The 27,108-nt window shown below is 38.1% G+C and overlaps 2 protein-coding genes across 2 annotated transcripts in view; one reads left to right on the top strand and one right to left on the bottom strand.

Annotated features, from left to right (window-relative positions):
• The first annotated feature begins 133 nt into the window (after window positions 1-133).
• On the top strand, window positions 134-16,730 carry MYL2 (myosin light chain 2). The gene is made up of 7 exons (XM_051972779.1): window positions 134-200; window positions 4,241-4,330; window positions 7,164-7,239; window positions 9,087-9,191; window positions 10,087-10,165; window positions 12,745-12,793; window positions 16,378-16,730. The coding sequence occupies exons 1-7, from the start codon at window positions 198-200 to the stop codon at window positions 16,474-16,476; spliced, it is 501 nt and encodes a 166-aa protein (XP_051828739.1). The 5' UTR covers window positions 134-197; the 3' UTR covers window positions 16,477-16,730.
• A 9,589-nt stretch (window positions 16,731-26,319) lies between these two features.
• The window catches only part of CCDC63 (coiled-coil domain containing 63), a 46,145-nt gene continuing 45,356 nt past the window's right edge, over window positions 26,320-27,108 (bottom strand). Inside the window, exon 11 of the mRNA XM_051969906.1 lies at window positions 26,320-26,438. Within this exon, the coding sequence (XP_051825866.1) occupies window positions 26,320-26,438 (119 nt within the window). The remainder of the gene's footprint in view (window positions 26,439-27,108) is intronic.

Genomic DNA, 27,108 nt, shown 5'->3' with positions numbered 1-27,108 from the left:
AATAGAATGGACTTGGGGGGGGGATGGGGGGATAGCTTAGGTGGGGCCTCTTACCTATTACTGCCAAAAGTGGTCATAAGGTTATTTTTAACCCCAGGCAGGAAGTATTTATTGTTTCGGGGCTAGAAGGGGAGGGAGGGGCAGCAGTCGGCATCCCACTTGTCAGAGCGAAGGAGGACTTCTTGGCCAGCTCCGCCATGGTGAGTGGGGACCGGGTCTGTCCAGGAGGAGGGTCAAGGCGGCGGCCCTAAAGAGACCCCAAACACCAAATGGGTCTCTTCTACAAAGGAGAGTCTCTCTGGCTACTGGAGATTGCAGATTTAGAGCTAAGAGGAACAGACCCTTGGGGTCATTTGGCTAGTCCCACCCCCTTATTTTACAGATGAAGAAACTGAGAAAAAACAGGGGGATTCAACTCCATAAACTTGTTTTCTTTTACTCATTTGACAGCTACATTTCAATCTAACAAGTTTCTTTGATAATTTTATATACTTTATTGCATATACTCTAAAAAGGGGTCTTTATACTTCCCAGCCCCAAAAACATGGTAAAGAATCCTGTTTCGGATCACAGATGTCGAACTGGAAGCGGTCTCAGGGGTCCAAACTCTCCATTTCACAGATGAGGAAAACAAAGCCCAGGAAAGACATAGGATCATGATTTTAAGAGCTCTAAGGAACCTTAGAAATCAGCTGTTGCCATCCCCTCATTTTACAGATGGGGAGATTGAGGTCCCCGAAAAGTGAAGGTGCTTGCTCCAAGGTACCCAAGGTGTGATAGCCTTGTTCTCCCAGAAGTCTGAGGACTTGCCCTAGATTCACCTTCAGCTGTTTTCACCGGCCTCCCCCACCCTTACCCCCCACCTCCACCACTCCCAGACTATCATTCTTGAAGCTCTGAGTTTGTCTAGCCCAACTCCTCCACTTTCCAACGAGAAGACTGAGGTTCAAAAGGGGCTTTGTCCAAAGGTCACCCAGTCAGAGGCAGAGAGCTAGGAGGGAAGCCCAAACCGGCAGGGCTCCACGTCCAGGCTCTTTCCATTTGGACACAGTTTACAGTACTCGGACTGCACGAGGTTCGATTCATTGCTTCTCGTGATGGAACCCCAGTCAATACACTGACGGGCCACAAATAATGCAGGCTCCCAGGGAATAGAAGAAGAAAAACAGAATAAGAAAGAGCTAGGCTTTTTTTATAGGTTGTCGACTGACCTCTCTCGAAATCAATAACTCCCAAGGCTTGCAAAATGGGATTGAGTGCTTTTAAGGATCAAATTGTAATTCTTTTTTCTTGTTTGGGCACCTGGAGGGGGGTGAATAAAAAAAATATATATATATATATATATATGGATAGATATACACATACACATATATATGTGCCTATTATATTACATATGCATACAAATATAATATGCACGTGTATGTGCATATACAAATGTAATTATATTGAGTAGGAATATCTTATACATAGTATAATTATATGTGCAAACATATGTATGTATATAGATTTATGTGTACATATAACTATATCTATATGTGTATTAAGTGTATTGATATAATGTTTATATATAATAATATTTAGTATATATTATACAAAATATTTAGTAGAAATATATTATACATGATATATTTGTATATAATTATATATGCACATATATTTGTGTTTTCATATATGTATGTATATATAATTACATATTAATTTGTATATATGCATATTTTATAAATAAAATTATATTTAAAAGAAATAGACGCAATATAACTATACATACATATTATCCATACATGTATATATAAATTTATGTATGTATACTGTCCATCTATAATATGTGTTATATGCATATATATTCATATATATAACTATATTTAGTAGAAATATATTATACTTGATATATACATACCTATTTTATTACATCTATCACACATATATAATTATATGTAAATTTTATTGTATATATGTATATATTTTATATATCCATATGTACATTTTAATGTGTATATTATATGCATATGCATACATATAATTTATACATAATTATATTTAGTAGAAATATATACAATATATTGTATATAATATATTTATATATAATTATATAAGCACATATCTATATATGAATATATAATTATATATAAATCTTATGTATATACACACATAATTACACATATATGCAAATATATAAAGTTATATTTAGAAAAAAGATATACATATATTCCTTTTGAAAGGTAAACTTTCAAACTCTTCGATCCTTTTTGGAAGCTTCCCCCAACGTAGGCAGTACAAGAAAATGCAAATTTATGTCTGGAAATGGTGTATCGAGGCATTAATCTGATGGTAGCAAGTTTTGGCAACTACTCTAAGAAAAAGAGGCTGGACTCAGAGCTGGAAAGGAGCTATCTAGTCTGGAAAAGGGAGGAAACTGAGGATCTGGCAGGTGAGCAGGAATAGCTATGGATCTACAGGCTGGGAATCCTGGAGACTAGAGAGCTAGAGGCTTGTTTGAAGTCACACAAGTTTTAAATGTCACTGTTTGGATTTAAAACCAGATTGTCATCACATCCTAACATCTTAATGCCAACATTCTTTCCTCGGTTTTGCCCTGCCCCTAATTCAGAGATTCAGAGACTTAGTGATAGAAGTCATTGAGTCTTTCTGCCTCTCTATTACAGAGAAATTAAGGCTCAGAGGGTGACTTGCCCAAGGTCACACAGCTAGTCACTGTTGAAAGTAGGATTCAAAATCAGGTCTTCCTGCCTCCATTCCAGCTCTCTATCAAGACCACCGATTTGTTTGTCTGAACTAGAGTTTCTTGACTGTGTGGATTCAAGAGGAAGAAAGAAGAGGAGAGAAAGAGGGAGACAGACAGACAGACACACAGACAGACACACACACACACAGACAGACACACAGAGAAACAGACACAGACAGACAGACACACAGAGAGACATTATTTTCATTGTGAAAACTCTCCTTTCATCTCCCCATGTGTTCCAGTTTCACGGGCTTGATTGTCTCCCAATCAATGCTCCTTTGATCGTTGACTGTCCTATTTGTCCAATGGTTCAGCAGAAGCCTCTACTGGCTCTCTCCTGGGCAGGTTCACAGCTCTCCTCTTATTCCTGCTTCACACACGTGGTGCCTCATTAGAGCATCACAACCCAGAGACAGATGATTATACTTCCAACAGTAATAGAGAGGATTTGAATCCATGTCTCTCTACAGCACTGCCTCTCTGTCCTTCCCACAACCCTCTCCCCCTCTCAGTCCTATATCGCTCTGGCTCCTACCTTCCACCCCACAATTCTCAGCTTTAGATTCTCTTTATCTGTCCGCCCTGTCACCCACCCACAGACATTAGGATGTTAGTTTTAGGGCAATCTGGAATTTGGTTCCTGTATCCTTGTGCCCGGCACAGTTCTTCACACCCAATAAGATATTTTTGGATTAAGTTGAATCATGCAGAGGCAGCAGCAAAGTGAGTTAATTCTACTTAACAGCTAAGGGAACAGCTTACCTATCAGCAGAGATTTATAATTAAGGATAAATAGTTAGCCAGTCAATCAACAACAAGCACTTATTAATCTCCTCCTATATGCCAAATACTGGTCATTGAGGAGAATCTATGGAATTGTGCAGTTCTATAACTATTGTTCAGTTGTGACTATTGGGGGTTTTCTTGACAAAGACTGGTTTTGCCATTTCCTTCTCCAGCTCACTTTACAAATGAGGAAATCAAGGCAAGCAGGTTAAGTAGCTTGCTCAGGGTCACACAGCTAGAAAGTGTCTGAGGTTGGATTTGAACTCGGGTCCTCCTGACTGTAGGCTTGACTCACCTAATTGTCCTAGTATCTCATAATAATTACTACCATAATTATTCCTATGCATCATTTCTTATCTTCATAGAGTATACTAATTTTAACAAAACTCTCACATCTATGATCTCATTCTATCTCTACAACATTCATCTCTGCTCTCTGCTCACTGTGTGACCTTGAACTTAACCTCTCTGGGTCTTTTATAAAAGAAGAAGGTTGCCCGATTGACTCTCTAAGACTCCTTTCAGCCATAAATCTTATGATCTCTTTGAGGGTAAGTAGGGCAGGAAATATCCTGCTTTTCATATAGAGATTCAAGTAGACAATGGGTCAGATCTCACTCATCCTCCTGGTGACAGAGCCAGAATGAGACCTCACTTTCCTGGATTCCAGCCCGTTGCTTTTTCTAATCATGGCTATCTTTTTCACAGGCACCCAAAAAAGCCAAGAAGCGGGCAGAGGGAGCCAACTCCAATGTCTTCTCCATGTTCGAGCAAACCCAGATCCAGGAATTCAAGGAGGTAAGTTGCCGTACTTGAAATGAATGACGTACTTGAAAATTTCCAGCCTTTTCACGGGGCTATTTATTCCCCATGATTCCTAGAAGCATTAGTGAACATTTGGGTGATGTGAATTTAAGGTCCTCCAACAGCTGATGCTAATCTATCTTTTACTACTGATGACAGTAGCAATGTTTCGTGTATGTGACATTGTATCCCCCTCACCTCCTGCCTCTGTACCTTGGCCCAACCATGGAAAGGCTCCCACTTCATTTTTCTCTTTTAGAACTCCTAGATTCCTTAAAGATTCTCTCAGTTGTTAGCAATTCTCCTCCCTCTTCAAGAATGATATTTTGTATTCATTTGTATTTTGTATTGATCCGGTTTATATGATGTTTCTTTACAGTTGATCCTCCAGTAGAATATGAAATCCTCAAAGGCAGAAACTATTTAACAAAAAGGTTTCAATAAAAATTTATTTGAAAAGTGTCAGGAGAAAGAACCTTAGGAACATTATATAAAGTCCTTATATGCGAGTGACCATATTTTAATGGTCTAAGGAAGCTTAAGGAGAAGGAATACTATTGCTTTCAAACAGGGCTTCTTAAAAATGGATTACTCCTCAGTAATGAATTGAACCAGCTACACCCAGGGAAAGAACTCTGGGAAATGACTAAGAACCATTACATAGAATTCCCAATCCCTCTATTTTTGTCCGCCTGCATTTTTGATTTCCTTCCCAGGCTAATTGTATACTATTTCATAGTCCGACTTTTTTTGTACAGCAAAATAACTATATGGACATGTATACTTATATTGTATTTAATTTATACTTTAACGTATTTAACATGTATTGGTCAACCTGCCATCTGGGGAAGGGGGTGGAGGGAAAGAGGGGGGAAATTGGAACAAAAGGTTTGGCAATTGTCAATGCTGTAAAATTGCCTGTGCATATAACTTGTAAATAAAAAGCTATTAAAATAAATAAATGGATTGCTCCTGCTACATCCAGAATTGTAGAGATTCAGATATATCCTGTATTCAACTGAATAGGCCCAGTTACTAGTACTTTCCTTCTCTCCAAATTTCCTCCTATTAATTTTGAATAAAATCTAGAGGAGGGTCTAGGGGGAAGGAGGGGAAAATTTGGAACAGCAGGTTTTGCAAGGATCAATGTTGAAAAATTATCCATGCATATATGTAAATAAAAAAGTTTTAATAAAATTTTTTAAAGAAATCTTTTGTTTTCACATCAAACATACAAGAAAAAGAAAAAATATTTCAGTAAAACAAACCAACACATTGGGGAAATTTTATTATATGCCATATTCCATATCCATAGGACTACATAAACATGTTTCATCTCTTTCTTGGATTCAAACAACCTTTATAGTTTTATATCATTCAGTTTCAATTGCTCTCCTTTACATTCATGTTACTAAAGTCATGGCACGTTTTCTTTTCTTTTTTTTTATTATAGCTTTTTATTTACAAGTTATATGCACAGGTAATTTGACAGCATTGACAATTGTCAAACCTTTTGTTCCAATTTTCCCCTCCTTCCCCCCCTCCTAATTCCCCCCACCCCCTCCCCCAGATGGCAAGTTGACCAATACAAGTTAAATATGTTAAAGTATAAATTAAATACAATATAAGTGTACATGTCCAAACAGTTATTTTGCTGTACAAAAAGGATCGGACTCTGAAATAGTGTACAATTAGCCTGTGAAGAAAATCAAAAATGCAGGTGGGCAAAAATATAGGGATTGGGAATTTTATGTAGTGGTTCATAGTCATCTCTCAGAGTTCTTTTGCTGGGTGTAGCTGGTTCGGTTCATTACTGCTCCATTGGAACTGATTTGGTTCATCTCATTGCTAGAGAGGGCCACGTCCATCAGAATTGATCATCATATAGTATTGTTGTTGAAGTATATAATGATCTCCTGGTCCTATGGCACATTTTCTTAGTGGCTCTGCTTACTTCGCTTTGTATCTGTTTGTAAGAGTCTCTCCATGCTTCTCTGAATTTATCACAGTTTTCCCCCCTCTTTCTTTCTCTTTTTTTTCCCCTAAGGCAATTGGGGTTAAGTGACTTGCCCAGGGTCACACAACTAGGAAGTGTTAAGTGTCTGAGACTACATTTGAACTCAGGTCCTCCTGAGTTCAGGACTGGTGTTCTATCCACTGTGCCCCCTAGCTGCCCCAAATTTATCACTTTAAGTTCATCCCTATCTCATTACATTTATGTTACAATTTATTTAGACATTCCCCAATGGATGGACATCTACTTTGTTTCCATTTTTTAATACTACACAAAATGCTGCTGTAAATATTTTGGTGTAAATGAAGCCATTTTTAAATCACTGACTTTCTTGTCTCCTAGCTATTTTAAACTCCATCTTAGTCAAGGGCAGGGACTGTTGGGGAGAATATCTAGCTAAATCCCAGGAAGAATGTTACTTCCTACTACTCTTCTTCCTCATTCTGCCCCAATCTCTAGAATGGGGAATCAACTCTTCAGGATGCTGTGAGACGGTATTTGCAGAAGAAACAAGATGTTTAGGGAGAGGGTTCACAAAGAAAGATTTTAAAAATAGCACAGATCTTTCTACTCTTCTTGTTTGCTCATTGGTTCTTGATGCACTTAATTACTCTAAATCTAGGGTAGCTAGGTGGTGTAGTAGATGGAGCACCAGCCCTGAAGTCAGGAGGACATGAGTTCAAATTTGACCTCAAATTTAACACTTCCTAGCTCTGTGATCCTGGGCAAGTCAGTCAAAAATTACCCTAAATCTTTCCTGGTCTCCCCATGGCTTCTGAATGACCACCTCTCATTTCTACACTGCTTCAACAGGCATTTACCATCATGGACCAGAACCGGGATGGATTCATTGACAAAGCAGATCTAAGGGATACGTTTGCTGCCCTTGGTAGGTCTTTAGTTGAGTCGGATTCCTACCTGCTCTGAGTGGAGGAGTGCCAAGCATGCATGATAGGGTGGTGATAAGAATTATTTTTATTATTTATATTATTTTTATTTTATTGATAATGATGTTTGCTTTTGTATTGGCATAGAACTGCTTTTTGTTACAAAGAAAAATGATTAAAGAGAAGGAACTTTGATGGTATATGCAACATTTTGCTGTATCCATAATCCACTCCCCAGCCCCATCAATTGAGAGACAGGAAAAATATCTCATTATGGGGGGAAGGAAAAACAACAATAGTACAAGAGTAAAGCTTATGTCTTTAGAACTTGATGATGTGTAATAAAAAATCATTTAACATAGGCTATATTATAGATCATGGAAACAGTATCGAAAGAAACCCTTAAACATGATCTTCGCTAAGAAAGTGGGGTTTTTTTGGCCTGTTGTATGATATTCACATGTAGGTGGCACCATAATGGATAGAGCACTAGCCTTGGAATCAGGCTATGACTTTTAGAGTCATCTTCCTGAATTCAAATCTCAAATCTCAAAGCCTCAAACACTGACTAGCCAGGTGATGTTGGGCAAGTCATTTGACTCTGTTTGTATCAGTTTTCTCCTATGTAAAATGAGCTGGAGAAGGAAATGGCAAACCACTCTGATATATTTGCCAAGAAAACCCAAAACGGGATCATGAAGAGTCAGTAGTGCCTGAACAATGACATTCACAACGTGTCTTTATCCCCTCTGAACTCCAGGCTCATCAGCCTATAAATTGGCATAATAATTTGATGAATAGAAGTGTCCCAAGGTGAAAAGGACCACTATGGGAAGTAATGATCACCAGAGGTCTTCCAGTAGAAGCTGGAAGCTATTCATCAACTTAGAGCTTAGAGGGACCTTACAATTGGAAAGGTCTTAAGAACTTACTGAGTTCTATGCCCTTCCTTTCATAGATAAGGTAACTGAAGTCCCTAAAAGTAAAGTGATTGATCTAGCGTCCCCTAGACATTCATTAGCAGAATCAAGATTTGACTCAGGCCCTCTGATTCATAATATTGGGCTCTTTCCATGGGGCTACAATGCCTGTCATTTATGGGAGATATTGTAAGGGAGGATTTCTGTTCAGAAAGGGATTGAATTATTGCCTCAGAGAGCCCTTATTAAGCTTGAGATTCTGTGAGTCTGCTCTGAATAAGATGTTATGAACTTCTCTAGAATGTTGTAATTTTCATTAGAATCTTAAGAAGACAAACTTTAGAGGCTAAGAACCACAGGATTCTAAATAAGGAGGGGTCTTGGAACATAGAATGTTTATACAGGCTGAGAGGGACCTTAGGACAGGGGACATCAGAGCTGGAAGGGACCTTAGGACAGGGGACGTCAAAGCTGGAAGGGACCTTAGGACAGGGGACATCAGAGCCGGAAGGATCTTAGAATGGGAGGTGATAGAGCTGAAAGGGGCTTAGAACGGGGAATATCAGGGTCGGGATGGAGCTTAGAACAGGAAGTGTCAAAGGGCCTTGGAATAGGGAATGTAAAGGCTGGGAGGGGCCTTAGAATATGAGTGTCAGGGCTTGGAAGGTATATTTATTATATACCTTAAATAGGGGTATCAGAACTTGGAGGGCCTTAGACTATATCACATCAAAGTTGGAGGAAATCAGAGATTCTCTTAAGTACAAGTGTCCCCCATTTTAGGGAGGAGGACTGTAAGATCCATCAGGTAAAAGGGGCTTGCCTATGGTCACATACTCTTGACAAATCCGGGTTTTGTGACTACCCCATCCATCCTCTGATCCCATTACTTCCTCATTATGGATCCCAAAGTTTGGTTTGTGTCTCAGGTCGTGTGAATGTGAAAAATGAAGAAATCGATGAAATGATAAAGGAGGCTCCAGGACCAATCAATTTCACCGTCTTCTTGACCATGTTTGGGGAAAAGCTCAAAGGTGAGTAGCCTTGGCATGAGGATCAGGCTGACCTGCAACATTCATGGATGGGTTGGAGAGAGAAGTCCTGTACACTCAGATAATGTGGGGATGAGCCATTTCCTGGGGACTAGGAGGCTGGCAGTATGTGTGACCATCAGAAGTGAGGTATAAGGACACCGAGATTTCACTGAAAAACTGATTCTCAACACGCATTGATCTCCAGGCTTTACTTCATGTCTCTAGGCCTAGTTTTCCTTTTAAAATCAGCAGGTGTAGCATTCCCAGGGGAAGCCCTCGGGTACAGAGAACCAGCTTTGTTTCAAATCTTTGCATCAATTGGAAATTGAAAACTCTGATGCTCAGAACAAAGACCATGAAGTGGGCTCGGACCAAGTAACTCAAAAAGTGCCTTGAAATCAGTTTTTGTTCAAAACTAATTCAGTTGGGGGTGAGGAGGAGACTTGGAGAGCTTTGGATCATAAGGAATCGGGAGATGAAGGCTGGAACACCAGATATGTCTGAGAAATCATTACTAAGAATGATGAAAGGAAAAGTTCAACTTAAACTATGGTATCTGATGAGGGGAGAAGGGAGGAAGAAGAGGAAGGAGTAGAGGGCACATTACTCCTAGTCTAACTATTCTTACTAACTAGGTATTAAGAAACAAAAATTTCTATTTGTTGGACGGCAACACTCACTGTCAGGATTTCAATCCCTATAAACCCTGGCGAGTCCATCCCAGTTATTGCTCTCTCTTTGTAGAGCTTCTTCCATATAAGGCAGCTCATCACCTTGACCCCCCTAGCTTCTCCTGCTCTTGGAGATACTATTTGTTGTTTTTCAAAGATATCTGCTGGCTTGAATGTGCTTCCCATTTATTTATGACCATGGGGGTCTCTGCCTTCCATTTCAGGTGCTGACCCAGAAGAAACTATTCTTAATGCATTCAAAGTGTTTGATCCAGAAGGCAAAGGGGTGCTAAAGTCTGACTAGTAAGTGGGGAATAAATTCTGATCTTTCCCAACTTAAAAAAAGATTTCCAATCTTAGTAACCTTCTACCAACACAATTATCCAAATATGTCAATGAGAATCTTTTCAAAGCTTAAATATAAAACAGCAAACTTCCATTTTTTAATAGTGTGTTCAGAAAAAAAAGTGTATATGATCAAAATCCAAGTTTAAAACTTTCCTTTGCTGACTCATCTTGGCATGAAGATGACTGTAGTTAGCAAAGATTTTGCTCTGTGCTCTAGTTCAGCCGTGTCCTACATATCTTGAAAGAATATAGGTCCAGGGATGGATTATGGGTCCATTTTCTAAAGATCATTATAACTAAATCTGGAGGATTTCATCACTAATGTATTTTTTAGCTATAATCTCAATTCAGTTACAGATGAATTATAATATCAGAGGAAAGAATGATGAATTTGGAATCTGAATTGCCAGAATTAATTTGGATTAGATGGATTAGATTTGATATTAAAATGGGTTTTTGTCAGTCATGTGACACTCCTTATGACTCTCAGTCTCTGTAGTTTATAAAATGGGCACAAAGTGTGGATATAATGAAAAACTTCCTACTGAATAGAACTGTCTTAAAGTGAAAAGATTCATCCACCTCTGGATCTGTTTGTGGTTCATACTTTGTATGAAGTAAAGGTCTCTGCCATTCAGTTTCTTCCTTTGTTAATATGAGGGATTCTAACTGATTGTCCCCTAAGTCTCCTTCTAAATTCTAAATCTATAATCTTTGAACCTTTGATATTCACTGAAAAGAAGGGCCACACTGACAAAATTCCTTAGGATCTAAACTATATAGACCAGATATAGACCAGGACAAATTCTCCAGTTTGTTTCCATGTTTCCATTTCTCTTCATATCATTTTTTTCTTTTGAATGCATGTGGATGTCTTTGTACCATGTGAATGTTGGCCATTGATACTCCATTCTTTTTGCTCCCCCTCTTTAAGGAATAAGGACAGTCTTGTGTCCTTCCCAGGCTTTGTCTGTCTCTGGGTGGAGTGGGTATAGGATATGATCTTTAGTCACTAACTTTTCTTCCTTTCTTTCCTCACTGAAAATTTAATTTGTTATACCCTATTACAACAAGCAGCATCTTTTTCATTGTAATAGCAAAATAATAAACCCCTTTATCAACAGTCTGCTGTTTTATGGAGTTTATAATTGACAAAAAAGTATAGTATGATGGTAATAACTCAGAGCCCCCAGTTAGGAAAAATTCCTAACATTCAAGTCAAGGTTTGGGTCTTTCATTTCAATTTATTATTATGTCTACCCCTAGGTGGGACAGCTAGTTGGTATAGTGGATAGAGTACTGGGCCTGCGATCAGGAAGACTCATCTTCCCGAGTTCAAGTATGGCCTCAGACATTAACTGTGTGACCCTAGGCAAGTCATTTAATTCTGTTTCCCTCAATTTCCTCATTTGTAAAATGAGCTGAAGAAAAAAAAATTGAACTGAAGAAGAAAATGGCAAACCACTCCATTATCTCTGTCAAGAGAATCCTAAATTGGGTCATGAAGTAGAAATGACTGAACAATAACAAAAACTCTAGCTAACCCTCTGAGTGCCAATGCTTGAAAGGAAAATTAGGACACAAAAACATTTAGATTTTTTAAAATGAGCAGCATTTATTATAGAGATTGTTATACACAAGCATGAGAAGGAGGATATGGAGGAAAAAAACTTTTTTAAACTTCCTTCAGTCCTTAAAGAGGCGAGTACAACTGGTAAATTCAGCCTTAATCAACTGTTTTTTGCTATCTATAAGAGACTATGGATTCTCTTTTTCACTTTCTTCTTGTTCCCAAATTTTTCCTTCTTAGCACCTTAATTCTTGAACAGAAATGCCTCCCCCAGCTATTGCATCTGCTCAGTTTTCAAAAGTCCCAATTTCTCCCTTGTCTTATCTATTCTGTTTCTCTTTAAAAGTTTGTAGGTATAACTCCAGTTCACATTCTTTCTCAAACATCATGGTAGCCCTAAATAGTTCTCAGGACTGCGAGGAGAAAGCCTCAGAACTATGAATCCCAGGGCACCAATTAGTTCTCAAGTTTCTATTACACGCATATTTTTCATGATGATGATATCAGTATATTGTTGTTTGGATTTAATTTTTTTATGCCTTGGATATTCCCCTATTGTGTCCCCCTATATGAGTGAAATTACATCTCATTCTATTTGTGGAGGTGGCTTGATCTAGTGGATACACAGAGGACTGCCTCCAAGTCAGAATCTAGCTGCTGGGGTCAAGTCAAGTTTAGCTGCTGGGGTCAAGTCAAGTCTAGCTGCTGGGGTCAAGTCAAGTTTAGCTGCTGGGGTCAAGTCTAGCTTCTGATTTGTAATGGCCAGATAACTCAGCACATTATTTAGATTTTCAGTACCATAGGCAAATCTCTAAGACTATAAATTATAGCTGATTTGCTGATCTTCAATGGTGGAATGGGTTAAAAATCCAATTCTACACTTTTTGGGGGGTCATTCTCTAACCCCTTTTGGTTCCTAGCTTCTTGCCTCTGGAGTCACAAGGATGCTTTTCTCTCTTCACAGCATCCAGGAAATGCTCACCACCCAAGCAGAGAGGTTTTCTAAAGAGGAGGTAAGTGTCCATCTCTTGTGCTCGTCAACCTCCCAGGTCCCCAGACCTGGGACCTGGGACAATAAGACTCACACCCTCAGCAGCCTGATAGACACCAAAGTAAGCTCCTTGAAGGAAAGTTCTGGATTTGTTTGGGGGCATTCTATCTCTTATACCTAGCACCAAACCCAGTACATTATAGGTGCTTAATAAATGCTGATTAGATTTGAAATAAATGGTGGTGGGATATTAAGGGCTTAAAAAGCCTGAGTTTAAAGCCAACCACAGACTACTATACCCATACATACTACTAGTTTTGGGGAACACAATATCTCACTTTGTTTTACCTCTGGTAGACCGTTTCTTCTTGTGAGAGGATGATGGTGACTCAAGGAGACCGAGAGGCAGTTGCTTGTTCTCTGACCTCTCTCCTCTTCCCTCTGCCTCCAATTTATTTTCCCAGTCCACAAGCAACACCTGTGTCAGTAAAGGCTGCTTTTCAATTCCTTCAGATGTTATGATCCACAGCTGTGGAGGCTCTCGGAGAATTGACCTGCCCCTTCACTTAGACATGGTCCTTAACAACTAACTATGCTGCCTTGAGCAAATCATATCACCCACCTCAGTTTTCTCATCTATAAAATGACTGATATAGAATATATATATATATATAAAATAGTCATATTATATATATATATACATATATATATATATATAAGCTGTATCATATCACCCACCTCAGTTTTCTCATCTATAAAATGACTGATATAGAATATATATATATATATATATATATATATATATATATATATATATATATATAAGCTGTATCACTCAGCTTTACAGCACTGTTGTGAGATAATGTAGATAGAGGGCTATATAAATTTCAATTATTATTGTCATCCTCCCCATAACACAGGTGGCCATCAGCTATTCACTCTGTCTTATAGGGATAGAAAAATAGATTCAGAAATGCCTTTGGAGACCTGCTGAAACTGTCACTTTCCTTTTGGACCGACGTTAGCATTGATATGCTCCATGATCTTCCTCTTAAAAAAAAAATAGCACTCGGTCTCCCAGGATGGAGTCTAGAAAATGCTATACTTTACATATTGATTAGCTCGAATTCTGCTGTCCTTTCTTCCTAAGAACTCAAGCGATGATAAAGAACAGTCGTGAGCTCCATTCTTCTCCTTGCTTGCTGTGATTGAATACAAACTACATTATCGTTTGTTACTTAATCCCCTATTTCCCAGACTTTCTGAAACAGGATTCCTTTTGATATCTATCTGAAGTCCACAGACATATTTCACACTTCCTACAGTGCATAGTCATAGATTTGTAGATTCAGAGCTAGGAGACAAGTCAGGGGCCAGGTAGCTTAATCTTTTCATTTTACAGATGGGGAAACTGAGGAGTCACTTGACCAAGGACATACCAATAATAAACATCAGATTTGAATTCAGGTTCTCAGACTTTCGAGCTTGCTCTTTCCATTGGACCACAATGATTTTAATTCACTTCAACATAGGTTTATTTTTTCTTTTTTTTTAATAGTATTTTATTTTTTCAAATACATGCAAAAGTTTTGACAATCATTTTTGTAAACCGTTTGTTGCAAATTTTTCTTCCCCTCCCCCAAGATAGCAAGCAACCTAATATAGGTTAAACATGTGCAATTCTTCCAAACATATTTCCATATTCATTATCAACACAGATTTATTAAGCATCTACTATACCACAAGAAGAGCTGATATGGAAACAAGATGAAAAATAGTCCCTGCCCAAAAAGAGATTATATTCCACTGGAAGGGATACACTATAAAAACCAGATAAATAACTAAAGGATAATCTAAGGAAAGCATCTACAAAAATATAAGATTAGGGGAAATTCCCCATGAATTGTAGAAATTGAATTGATCTGGAGAAAAGGATTCTAAGAAGTGACAGTGAAGAGAAATGCATTTCAGGAATGGATGACAGTCCATGAGTTTAAAAAAAAAAAAAACAGCAAATAATCTAGTTTGCTGGAAAATCAGCTCTGAGTATAGAGATTAAGTCCAAGAGTCCCATTCTCCTTATGTTCCATAGCTAAGTCTCAAGAGGTCTCCTGTCCCCATCTCTTTCCTCCCTCTATTCCTTATCAGACAATTGCTAGATCTTTTGGGTTCGTCAGCGATGAATTTCCAAGAACCATAGACAAAGTCTCAAGTTTAGTACTTATTATCTGTGTGTGAATTCTCTATTGTGGGTTTATTGATAGCATACAAATTTTATGGACATACTTCATAGGAGAAGAATCCCATGATGTGCTGGTAAATGTTTAATATACAACTCTGTGGGGGAAGAAATGTATGCATAATACACTTTTAAGTTTAATATGCATTATTAACATTTTCCCATCACTTTTTTAAGTCTAAACAATCAACAGAACAATAAATCAATCCCTGAGTTGTAGTATTTGCCAAATTTCAAGTTTTAAATGCTCAGGCTGAAAATTTAATAATGTCTTCTTGAGGGGCAGCTAGATGGCTCCGTGGATAGAGCATCAGCTCTGAAGTCAGTAGTAACTGAGTTCAAATCCAGTCTCGGATACTTAATACTTCCTAGCTGTGTGACTCTGGACAAGTCACTTAACCCCAATTGCCTCCCAAAAAAATAATAATGTTCTCTCACAAGACAGGTATGAGCTGGCTTTAGCTCCACTCTCTGTGCACTCCCCTTCACTAATCACCTTGACTTGACTCAGAGAAGGGAATCTATGCATTTTGATAGCTGAAATTTAGGTAGCTGTTTCCAGCAGATAACTGACCAGTTCTGGAGGACCTACAGGAGTTAGGGGCTGTGCAGTTTTATACTCTGGTAGACACAGAGAACTCTCACCAATATCCTTCTCATTGGGTAAGTAGATTAGATACCTTTATATCCACTAATCATGAGGAAATCAGAGGGCTAAATATATAGAAAAATATAATCACGGTTCTATCAATCAGCCCTTTTACACTAGGTATTATTCAAGGCTGAGGATACAAAATCAAAAATTAAAGCACCTCTGCCCTCAAGGATCTTATATTTTATGAAGGGAAACAATAGGTACACATACACACACACACACACACACACACACACACAGTGAAATGTATGTAAAAATCCAAGATACTTTTGGGATAACATGTAAGGATATACTGGCAGGGGTGAAGGATCATGAAATGTTCCATGTAAAAGTAGGCATGTGGTCTGAGCTAGAAACTAGAAATTCTAATAGATGGAGGTGAACAAATTCTTCTAGTCTATAAAAGTTTAGAGACAGAAGATAGAATGTTATATAAGAGCAGCAATAAATAAACTAGATTGTCTGGAATGTAGAATGAGTGGAGAATAATAGTCCTTGAAAAGTAAGCCGGAGCCACATTAAGGTTATCTTTAAAAGTTAAAGAAATTTGTACTTCGTTCTGGAGGCAATAGGGATTGTGTTGGTTTGGTGGACATTTATCAGTTGCTTTCCCTGTCTCTAAGAGTTTGAGCTAACTGGCCTGCCTCACTCGTGGCCCCCATTCCTTCAGAATACATCCTTTCATCCTATATTTTAATGTGTTTGGTTACAGATTGACCAGATGTTTGCAGCCTTTCCTCCAGATGTGACCGGAAATCTAGACTATAAGAATCTCGTGCATATCATCACTCACGGGGAAGAAAAAGATTAAGGGTGGGAGGGGGGGTTCTCCTGTTCCTTCATGCCTTCCATGGTTAGCAAGTGCCCCATCCACCCACTTGCTCTGGTCCACCCTGCATCCCTAATCTTACTCCCATTTATTAACTGTGCTCACACCTTCTCCCATCAGTTAGTTCTATGGCACCCCAACCCCATGTGCTCTGTCCCGCCCCCTCCTGGATCCTGACTCTAGCTTTCCTTTTACAAAATGAGATTCAAACTTGTCTCAATAAAGTGAAATTATCACTTTGGTGGTCATGACCCCTTTCTGCTAGAGAGTATCTCAAATGTTTCGCTCGATAAGATATTGAAATGGGCTGTTTGTTTGTTTTTTATTTTATTGTTTTTTCCATTCACATTATGGTCATTATTACTTTTTTCTGGTCCTGCTTGTTTTGTTCTGTATCATTTCATATAAGTCTCCCTATGATTCTCTGTATTCGTTACACTCATCATCTCTTTGAGAACAATGATATTTGGGGACCACCACTTGGTGAGCCATTCCCCAAACGATGGGCAGCTATATTGTCTCCAGTTCTCTGATATCATAGAAAGGGTCACTGTGAACATCTTAGCACACATGGGTCTTTCTGTTATTAATATCCATGAAGTCTATAAATGGTATGCCTTTCAAATGGCTTATCTTATACTCACATTTGTTGTTTAGTCATTCAATCCCATCCTACTCTTTGTTCCCCCATTTGGGGTTCTCTTGGCAAAGATACTGAAGTGATATGCACCAATGAAATTGAAGGAAGTGGAGCAGGAGGAAGAGGAGGAGAAAGAAGAGGGAGAAGGAAAAGAAGAAGGAAAAGGAAAATGAGAAGAAGAAAATAAAGAAGAGGAAGAGGAGGAGAAAGAAGAAAGAGAAGGGAAAGGAAAAGGAGAAGAAGAAAAGAAGAAGAAAGTGAAAAGAAGATGAAGAAAGAAAAGAAGAAGATGATGATGATGATGATGATGAAAGAAAAGAAGGAAGAAAGAAAGAAGAGAAGAATGAGGAGGAGGAGGAGGAAAAGGAAGAGGAGAAGGTAATTTGCAAAGCACTTTGTATATATCATCTCATCTTAGCTTGATAATAATAATAATAGCAGCTAGCATTTATATAGTGCCTACTATATACCAGGCACTGTGTTAAATGCTTTACATACATTATTTTATTTGATCCTCACAACCCTGTTAAAAGTAGGTGCTATTATTATAATACCCATTTTGCAGTTGGGGAAAATGAGGCAAACAAAGGTTAGCTCGCTGGCCCAGGGTACCACAGCTAGGAAGTGTCTGAGGCAGGATTTAAACCTGGGGCCTCTTGGTTGTAAGTCCAGAGTTCTATCCACTACACCAAATTATAGCATGCTTCTCTAAAAACAATGACCCACTGGAGTCAGCCCAGGAGACCAAGCTGCCTATGTTAGGATTCTGGGAGCACTGAATTCTTTTCTTTACGGTGTTTTCATGTTCTTTGAATGTTTGAAGATATTGAGGTTTAAAGGAGAACAAGGGTTTTGTGCACAGCATGCAGAATCTTCCCCTCTGCCCTCATCTTTTATTTAAACCAGGGTCTGGGAAGGAATACACACATCTCCTGCTGTCAGGAGGCAAGGAATATATTCTCCCTGTACCTTTCAGTCCCTGCCCACTGACTACTAATCACATCTCCCAGTCCATAGGATCCTGGTTCTAGAGCTGGAAGGGGCCTCAGAGACCTCTCACTTAATAGATGGGGAAACTGAGGCTCAGAGAGGAAATGACTTGTGCAGGGTCACAGAATTTAAGTGGCAGAGCTAGATTTAAAAAAAGACCCACATCTCCTTTCTCTGTCTCACATCTCCTGTTCTTTCTCCCAAAGTTCTTTATCCCCAAGACCTCTTGAAATGCCCTCACAGCATTGGCTCATTGACAAAATGAGTGATCTGGACAAGGTGACCTTTGAGGGGCTAGCTCATGCAGCTCACTCTACAGCCTTGAAACTGTCTTCCCATAGAGGGTCTGTCACATGAGAGTTTAGATTTATTGTTTTTGGTCCCAAAGGGCATAACTAGGAGTGATTGGTTGAAATTGGAAGGAAATTGGAGTCTGTAAACTCTAGGTCAAGGAGACTTAACTCAATTTCGGGCAAAACTCTTGAATGCTTTGTGAAAGCAAGAGATTGGAGATATGATGAAAGGAAAACAGTAACCCCCAAGAGCCTGAATGGCTTCATCCAGGTGGGTTCATGGACAGAGCAGCAGAATAGTTCGAGTTGGACTTCCAAGTCCTCACTTCTCACCATTGACATGCACTGGCTGTGTGATCCTGTAAAAGTGACTTCTCTCTGTGCCCCAAGCAGCTTTCTGAGACAAAACAAAACAAAACAGAGCAGCAGATGGCTAGAGGGACTTGGACACAATGATGAACTCCTAGATCCAGCCTAAAGGAATTGGGCTGGCCAAGGAGAGTGACATTACAGCTAGATTTCACACTTACTACCTGTATGACTCTGGGAAAATCACTTAATTCTGTTTGCCTCAATTTCCTCATCTGTAAAATGAGCTGAAGAAGAAAATGGCAAATCAGTCCTAATATCTTTGACAAGAAAATTCCAAATGAGCTCCCAAAGAGTCAAACGTGATAAATAAATGGCCAGTCATAACCACAACCTGGATCTCAGCAAAGAATCTGACAAAGCTATCTCATGCTGCCCTTGTCATCAAGATGGAAAGGTGAGAGCTGCATGTTAGGTGAGATTTGTCATCTCTTAAGTTACTGGATCTGAAAAAGAGGCATTAATGGGTCAACATCAGCTGAAGGTGATAGAGTGGGGGAAAGTAGCAGTGGGGCATGAAGTCAGGTAAACCCGCTGTTTAGCCCACCTTGCTGTGAGACCTTAGAGTCTCTGAGACAGTAGGAATAAACTCTGAAAATGATGACGCCTACAGTATCTCCCTTCTAGCATCATTGTGATGGTCAACTAGGATGCTATAAAGGGTTCCGTAAACCTTAAAGTATTGATGGGAGCTGGTATCGTTATTATTTGGAAGATCTCTGATTTCCTGCCCCTGCAATCTGTGATTCTTTTCTCAAAGATTTAGATCAAGGTAGATAGCATCTCTACTAGATTTGCAGGTGACAAGAATTTAGAAGAGAAAATCAGCATATTAGGGGACAGCCAGGACACTAAAATATCTCCACCGCAGTTAGGTAGAATACTTGCTGAGCCTGAAGGCAGGAAAATCCAAGTTCAAATCCAGCCTCCAATAATTCCTAGCTGTGGAACCCTGGGCAAGTGATTTAAACTCTCTCTGCTGCGATTTGCTCATCTGTAAAATGGGGATAATAGCACCTAGGTCCCAGGCTTGTTGTAAGGGTGATATGAGATATTTGTAAAGCACTTATCTGGCACATAATAGGTTTGTTTTCTTCTCCTTTATGACAATTATAATAAGAAACATTTGAATAGCACTTTAAAGTTACAATTGGTTCCAAAAATGAATATTTCAAGTCACACCCTAAGACTTCCATAGTTCTTTAATGGGCTCACTACTCTGACTACTTAAAAGGGATGATGGTCTGTGTCTCTATCTCTGCTTGTGTCTATGTCTTTATTAATCTATATCTCTCCTTGTCTCTCTCTCACTCTTTTCCTGCTTCCTCTTCTTTTCTTTTTCTCCCCACTTTTTCTCCATGTCTCCCTTTTCACTCTGTCTGTTCTTGTCTCTCTTTTGTCTGTCTCTGTGTCTGTTTCTTTCTGTCTCCCCTTTGTCTTTGTCTTCTGCCTCTTCCTTGTCTCCTCTCTTCTTCCTTTTCTTCCTCCTTCTTCCTCTTCCTCCTTCTCCTTCTATGTCTCTGTGTCTGTGTCTGTATCTGTCTCTTTCTTCCCACCTTCCAGCCTTCCTGGCTCCAGTAGCACATTGTCACTAGTTTCCCAGGTAGGGATGATCGCTATCTATATTACCTTCCAATCTTTCAATACCATCTCTTAAAAAAATTAGTCTCTTAGAAAAGGTGATGCAAGGACACTCTCAAGGTCTCTCTTAAGCACTTTAGAATTGATTGTATGACATGGGAAACACTGGCCCAGGGTTATCCAGTCTGGAGTGTCCTCATCAGAGAAGGTGTTGTGCTCTATAAGCAAAGCAGGATTCAGTTAACCCAGAAGAAACACAAAGGGTGCAAAGTTAGAGAATCCACCCAAAATGTTCACGTGGAGTATTTGTGCCTACCCTGTGGCAAGCATTCCAAGTTTATATTGATCTGATCAGTCACAGTTGGACACGCTAAATTGACTCTAACATCATGACGTCTTTTTGGCTCTCTTTGGGAGCAAAAGACAGCAACCAATCAACCAGCCGCATCTCCTCAGTACAAGATGAAGAACCTTGTCTCTTCTGGAAGTCACTGCTTTCTCTCCCCAGATCTATTTTTTCCATCACAAGGAGAAGTTGGGTAAGCCATTATTTGGTAGCTGTTTCTCTGAAAAGATCTCCGGTTTTCAGTAAAACACAAGCTCAATATAAATCAACAATATAATATGGTACCCCATAAAAGCAAATACCTTAGATTGTATTAAGAGAAGTTGAGTATCTAATACTAGAGAAGAAATTGCCCTATTGTATTGTCCTGGTAAGATCACATCTGGGGTGTGGAGTTCTTTTTGGGCCATGTTTTAGGAAAAACATTAAATAACTTGGGAAATAACCATAAGAACTTGTCCTCCAGTTGATGCCAAATGAGGAATAATTGAAGGAACCAATATTTACCTAGAGAAGAGAAGATTTATGGGGGAACATGATAGCTGTCTTCACTCTGAAAGAGAGATTAGAATTGTCCTTCCTGCCCCCAGAGTTCATAAGAAGTAATGAATGCCTGGAGAGACTTAGATGAACTGATGCTGAGTGAAATGAGCAGGACTAGGAGATCATTATATACTTCAACAATAATACTATATGATGATCAATTCTGATAGACCTGGCCATCTTCAGCAATGAGATGAACTAAATTGTTAGAATCCTAGTGTTAACTCAATGGAATTGATGGAAGCAATTTTTGTGTGCTTGGGTTTGCACCTTTGAGAATTCACACATTAGTTCACAAGTTTGGAAGATTCACAAGTGTTTGCAAGTAAGAGAGATTCACAAAGTTAACTTTGTAACTTTGTGAATTCATACTTCCCATAATCCCACTCTCAGAGGAGAAGTCAACCTTTGAGTTTATACCTCTAAAAGAGCATAAAAAGACCTAAGTTCAGTCAGGAGAAGTCAGTTGAAAAAGATTGAAAGCCAGAAGTCAGTGAGTTAAGGAGATTGACAAGCTAGAGACTGCAGTCGGGCAGAACTGGGGATTCAGGAGAGGAGAACCAAGATTCAGAGAGAGCTGGAGGCTGAAGCTGGCAGACAATCTGCAAGAGTTCTTGGAATCAAGGAAGGAGATAGGCCTCTAAGAAAACTAACAGGGCCATTTTGGAAGAGACAATAAAAGATTGAATTTTAATTCCTGGCTGTATTTGAAGTGATTATTACTTGGAACAGAAACTAAGGCTACCTCCAGAAAACCTCCCCAAGAAACCTGCTCACAGAGAACCATCATATATTATACAAATGGAGAAAACACCACACTAAATCAGTTCCAATGGAGCAGTAATGAATTGAACCAGCTACACCCAGCAAAAGAACTCTGGGAGATGACTAAGAACCATTATATAGAATTCCCAATCCCTCTATTTTTGTCCACCTGCATTTTTGATTTTCTTCACAGGCTAATTGTGACTATTTCAGAGTCCGATTCTTTTTATACAGCAAAATAACGGTTTGGACATGTATACTTATTTTGTATTTAATTGACACTTTTACATATTTAACATGTATTGGTCAACCTGCCATCTGGGGGAGGGGGTGGGAGGAAGGAGGGGAAAAATTGGAACAAAAGGTTTGGCAATTGTCAATGCTATAAAATTACCCATGCATATAACTTGTAAATAAAAAGCTATAATAAAAAAAAGTGATGGTTGAAATGTCTGAGAGGCAGATTTAGGACCTATATACGGGAGGAAATTTTTCAACTATTAAGGCTATCTAGAAGTGGGACAAAGGGCTCTGGACTGAGATGGTTTTTTCTGCTCTGTAAGTCTTCAAGCAAAGGTTGGATGACAACTTGTTCAGGATCTATTAGGATTCTTGCTTAAATCTGGCTTGGATTGGATGGCCACTGAGGTCCCTTCTGATTCTGAAATTGTATGACTCTGTGAATACATACCGTATTATTCAATCTTTCCCGAGCCCCATTTATCACCAGCCATGTCCCATGGAGGGAGGGGACACTATATTCCTCCCTTGCTAGATCAGAAGTAGGTAAATTTTTCTTTCTATAAAGAATCACATAATAAATATTTTAGGCTTTGAGCTAAGACATAAAATCAAGGATGTTATATGGAGACTTACTCAACAAAAGAGAAAAATTTCCATGTCTCTTAATTGATGAAATTCAAAATATAATAATATTTGAGCATAATTTTTTGTCATATAGATTTACTAATGAGAATAGAAGAATTTTAGGGGATAATACTTATGAGTTCAAAGTTAGTGTTTCTTAAGATCAAAATCAATTGCATATGTTCATTTGTTAATGCTGATCAGTAATGAGATTTTACATGTCTTTTCACATAAATAGGTACTGCTAAATATTGATTATCAATCAACAAACATGTTTTAGTTGAGCAAACTCATTACTTGGAATGCATCTAAAAATTTATAAAATTCCATTGGATTCTTTTCTTGATATTTGCCTTTTAGAAGTTATTACATTCCCAATTAACTGCTTCCAATTGAAAATTATGTGGAAGCTTCTAAATGGATTTTAAAACATGGAAATTTCTTTTGTGCTTGCATCCAGGTTGAACAATGTTGCTGGAACTGTAGTTTGTGCTCAGAAAGTAGACCCACTGCAACTTTGTGTAAGAATGGAAATCTCACTGCTTGTTTTCACTTATGATACTGCCAGAAGTATATATAAAACAGTTTAATATTACTTGTGAGTCAAGCAACATTAATTATTGTCAAAATGACTTTACTGCAGCATAAATTTTGTATGTAAGCACTATTTTACCTTATAATTTTAGGTTGAATTCATTAAGAAACATTTCAAGTCTTCAGCAAAAGCTAATTTTCAAAGCCATTCAATGTTGATAAAAGAATAGTTGAGGAAGATTTTTTCTCATTCAGCAAAATTTCAAACTTAGCCCTGAGCTCAAAAAAATCACAATTATACTTTTTCTTTTCTTGCTTAATGGTAATGGTAATAAAAATATAGTCACAGCACAGAAATACATGTGATACTAGAAATGATGTTGAGTTATAACTACAGCACAATCCTTCGTAGCTGAGCAATAATGCAAAGTAAAGAAAGTGCCAGTCTCCATCACAATTGCTCAACTTTGCCAGAATAGTGTGAAAGCAGCCATGGACAATAGAGAAATGAATGAGCATAGCTGTGTTTCAATAAAATTTAATTTATGGACACTGAAATTTGAACATCATATAGTTTTCAAGTGCCATGAAATATTCTTCCTTTGATTTTTTGTCTACCATCTAAAAATGTAAGTATCACACTTAGATTTAGTTCAAAGGATATAGTTTGTCAACTCCTGATCTAGATGAAAAGTTTGGTTGTTCAGTTGTCCCACTCTTAATGGCTTCCATTTGCCAATGGCTTGGCAAAGACAATTGGCATGGCTTGCAATTTCTTTCTCCAATTCATTCTTACAGATGAGGAAACTTAGGCAAACAGAGGGAAGTAACTTGTCAAAGATCACATAGCTACTAAGTGTCTGAGACCAGTAAGAATATGAGTCTTGCTGACTCCAGGCCCAATACTTTCTCCATTGTATCTTGTAACTGCCTGAAGACTGTTATCTCATTTTTTTTCTCATTTAATTTTTTCTCAAATACATGTAAGCAAAATACTTTGATATTTTTTAAAAATCGAGGTACCAATTCTCTCTTCTCCTTCCCCTGAGAAGGCAAGCAATTTAATATAAATTATATATGTGAAGTCATGTAAACATATTTCCATATTAGACATGTTGCAAAAACAAAAACAAAGCAAAAACAAGAATAAAGAAAGCTAAAAAATTATATTTTAATCTTCATTGATTTGCCATCAATTCTTTTTTCTAGAGGTAGATAGCAAAATTGTATTAGGTCATATATTGCTGAGAAATGGCTAAGTCATTCACAGTTGATTATCATACAATATTGCTGTTAACTGTGTACAATGTTCTCTTGTTCTACTCATTTCATTTTGCATCAGTTCAAATAAGTCTTTCAAGGTTTTTCTGAAAGCATCTTGATCATCATTTTTTATAAACAGTATTCCATTACAATCATACACTATAGTTTATTCAGTCATTCTGTGATTTCCTTCCAATCTTTAATATTTTGCCACCACAAAAAAAAAGTTGCTACAAATATTTTTGTACATATAGGCCCTTTACCTTTTTTTTCTTTTTATCTCTTTGGGATACAGACCTAGTAGCAGTATTCTTTGATCAATGTTTGCACAGTTTGATAGCCCTTTGGGTATAGTTCCAAATTACTTTCCAGAAAGATTGGATCAGTTCACAACTCTACCAACAATGCATTAGTGTCTCTATTTTTCCATATCTCCTCCATATATGGCTTTTGAGTAGGACAAATGTGACTTTTCACAGAATCTCTAACCTGAAAGAGATCTCAAGGCCAATGAAGTCACCCTGAATGAGAATTCCTTCTAATATGTCCCTAACAAGTGACCACCAAGTAAATGTTTTTTCTGCTGGAAAAGCACTTACAAAAAACCACTCACTTCACAAAGCCAAGTCACTCTAGACTTCATTTTCCCATTATCTGCGAAATGAAGGACCTAGTCCAGATAATCTCTAGGGGTCCATCCAACTTTATTGAAACTATGAAAAAATGAGGAAGTTGACCTCAATATCCCAGAATTACCCAAAATAAGAACCCTTTCTACAACAATGAAAAGATCCAAATCAGTTCTAATTGATCAGTAATGAACAGAACCAGCTACACCCAGTGAAAGAATACTGGGAAATGAGTGTGGACTACAACATAGCATTTCCACTCTTTCTGTTATTGTTTGCTTGCATTTTTGTATTTCTTCCCAGGTTATTTTTACTTTCTTTCTAAGTCCAATTTTTCTTGTGTGGCAAAACAACTGTATAAATATGTACACATATGTTGTATTTAACATATACGTTAATATATTTAACATGTGTGGGACTACCTGCCATCTAGGGGAGAGGGTGGAGAGAAGGAGGGGAAAAGTTGGAACAGAAATTTTTTGCAAAATTACCCATGCATGTATTTTGTCAATAAAAAGCTATAATAAAAAAGAATCTTTTCTACAACATGAATGAATTAAATCTCATTTTTACAAGGCTTACTATGGATTCAGTAAATGAAGGAAGGAATAAATGAAAAATCATTTAGTTAGTGTTTACCATGTAAATAAATGAATGAATTTAGGATTTATGATATAAGCTAATGACTCAGGACTTACTATAGACTAAAGTAGTAATTTCAGGCTGATACTGTGCGAATATCCCCAACCAATAGTCATTCATAGTTTGGCTGCCAAAGGAAGAACTCACTGCCTCCTGAAGCAGCTTAGTCCTCTTTGGGAGAGCTTTCCTTGGTAGCAGATTTTTCCTGGCATCAAGATGAGATTTTCCTTGTTACACTTTGACTTTTGCTGGCCCAAGTGTTTCTGGGAGGATTTGTGAATAAAAGCACCAGCAGATTTATGAATAAAATGTTTATTTTACATAGCTATGGTACACACACGACCCAGCACATCAACACAAAGCCTATGTAGTCAATGTCTTCTTCCTGCCTTTGATATCATCTTTTTCATTCAATAAAACTTTGAAATTGTAATTTTCTGCCACCATCTTACGAAGATCACTGTGATCTAGAAGTTGGTCAGCTGTTTCAAAGAAAATGAAAATTAGCCAAGATATTTAAATAAGGGTCTTTTCCCTAAAAGGGGACTTTTCTAATTACTTCTTGCCAATGAACAAGTTTCCCAGATCTGGATGTCCCAATGTATCTTTAATGGGGGTGTCATAAATTTCAATTCAATGCACATGTTTAACCTATATTGGATTATTTTCTGTCTAGGGGAGAGGCAGGGAGGGAGGAAGAAAAATTTGAAACACAAGGTTTTGCAAGGGTGGATGTTGAAAACTATCTTTGTATGTATTTTGAAAAATCAAAAGCTATTATAAAAAACAAACAGATTTCAATTCAATTTGACAAGTACTTAAGAAGGCAACTGACACTGTGGATAGAGTGCTGGATCTGTAATCAGGAAAACCTGAGTTCAAATCCTCCCTCAGATACTTTCTATATTTGGGCAAGTTAGTTAATGTCTGTTTGCTTCAGTTTCTTCAATTGTGGAATTGGAATAATAATAATACCTCCTGGAGGGTTGTTGTAAGGATCAAATAAGATATTTGTCAAATACCTGACACACAATAGATACTGTACAAATACTTATTTCTTTGTTTTCCCTTCTCCCTAGAAGTGACTTGCCTAGTATCAACTAGCTAGTGAGTGTCTGAGGGTAAATTTGAACTCAGGACCTCCTGTCTCCA

Source organism: Antechinus flavipes, chromosome 1 (genome assembly GCF_016432865.1).
Source record: "Antechinus flavipes isolate AdamAnt ecotype Samford, QLD, Australia chromosome 1, AdamAnt_v2, whole genome shotgun sequence".
Lineage (NCBI taxonomy): Eukaryota > Metazoa > Chordata > Mammalia > Dasyuromorphia > Dasyuridae > Antechinus > Antechinus flavipes.
This window is presented reverse-complemented; position numbering and strand designations above follow the sequence as displayed.

Bases quoted from the DNA above. Each gene is read 5' to 3' on its own strand.
- MYL2 (XM_051972779.1), top strand. The intron at 4,331-7,163 runs GTAAGTTGCCGT...CTGCTTCAACAG, and splicing joins AGATCCAGGAATTCAAGGAG to GCATTTACCATCATGGACCA. The intron at 10,166-12,744 runs GTAAGTGGGGAA...CTCTCTTCACAG, and splicing joins GGGGTGCTAAAGTCTGACTA to CATCCAGGAAATGCTCACCA.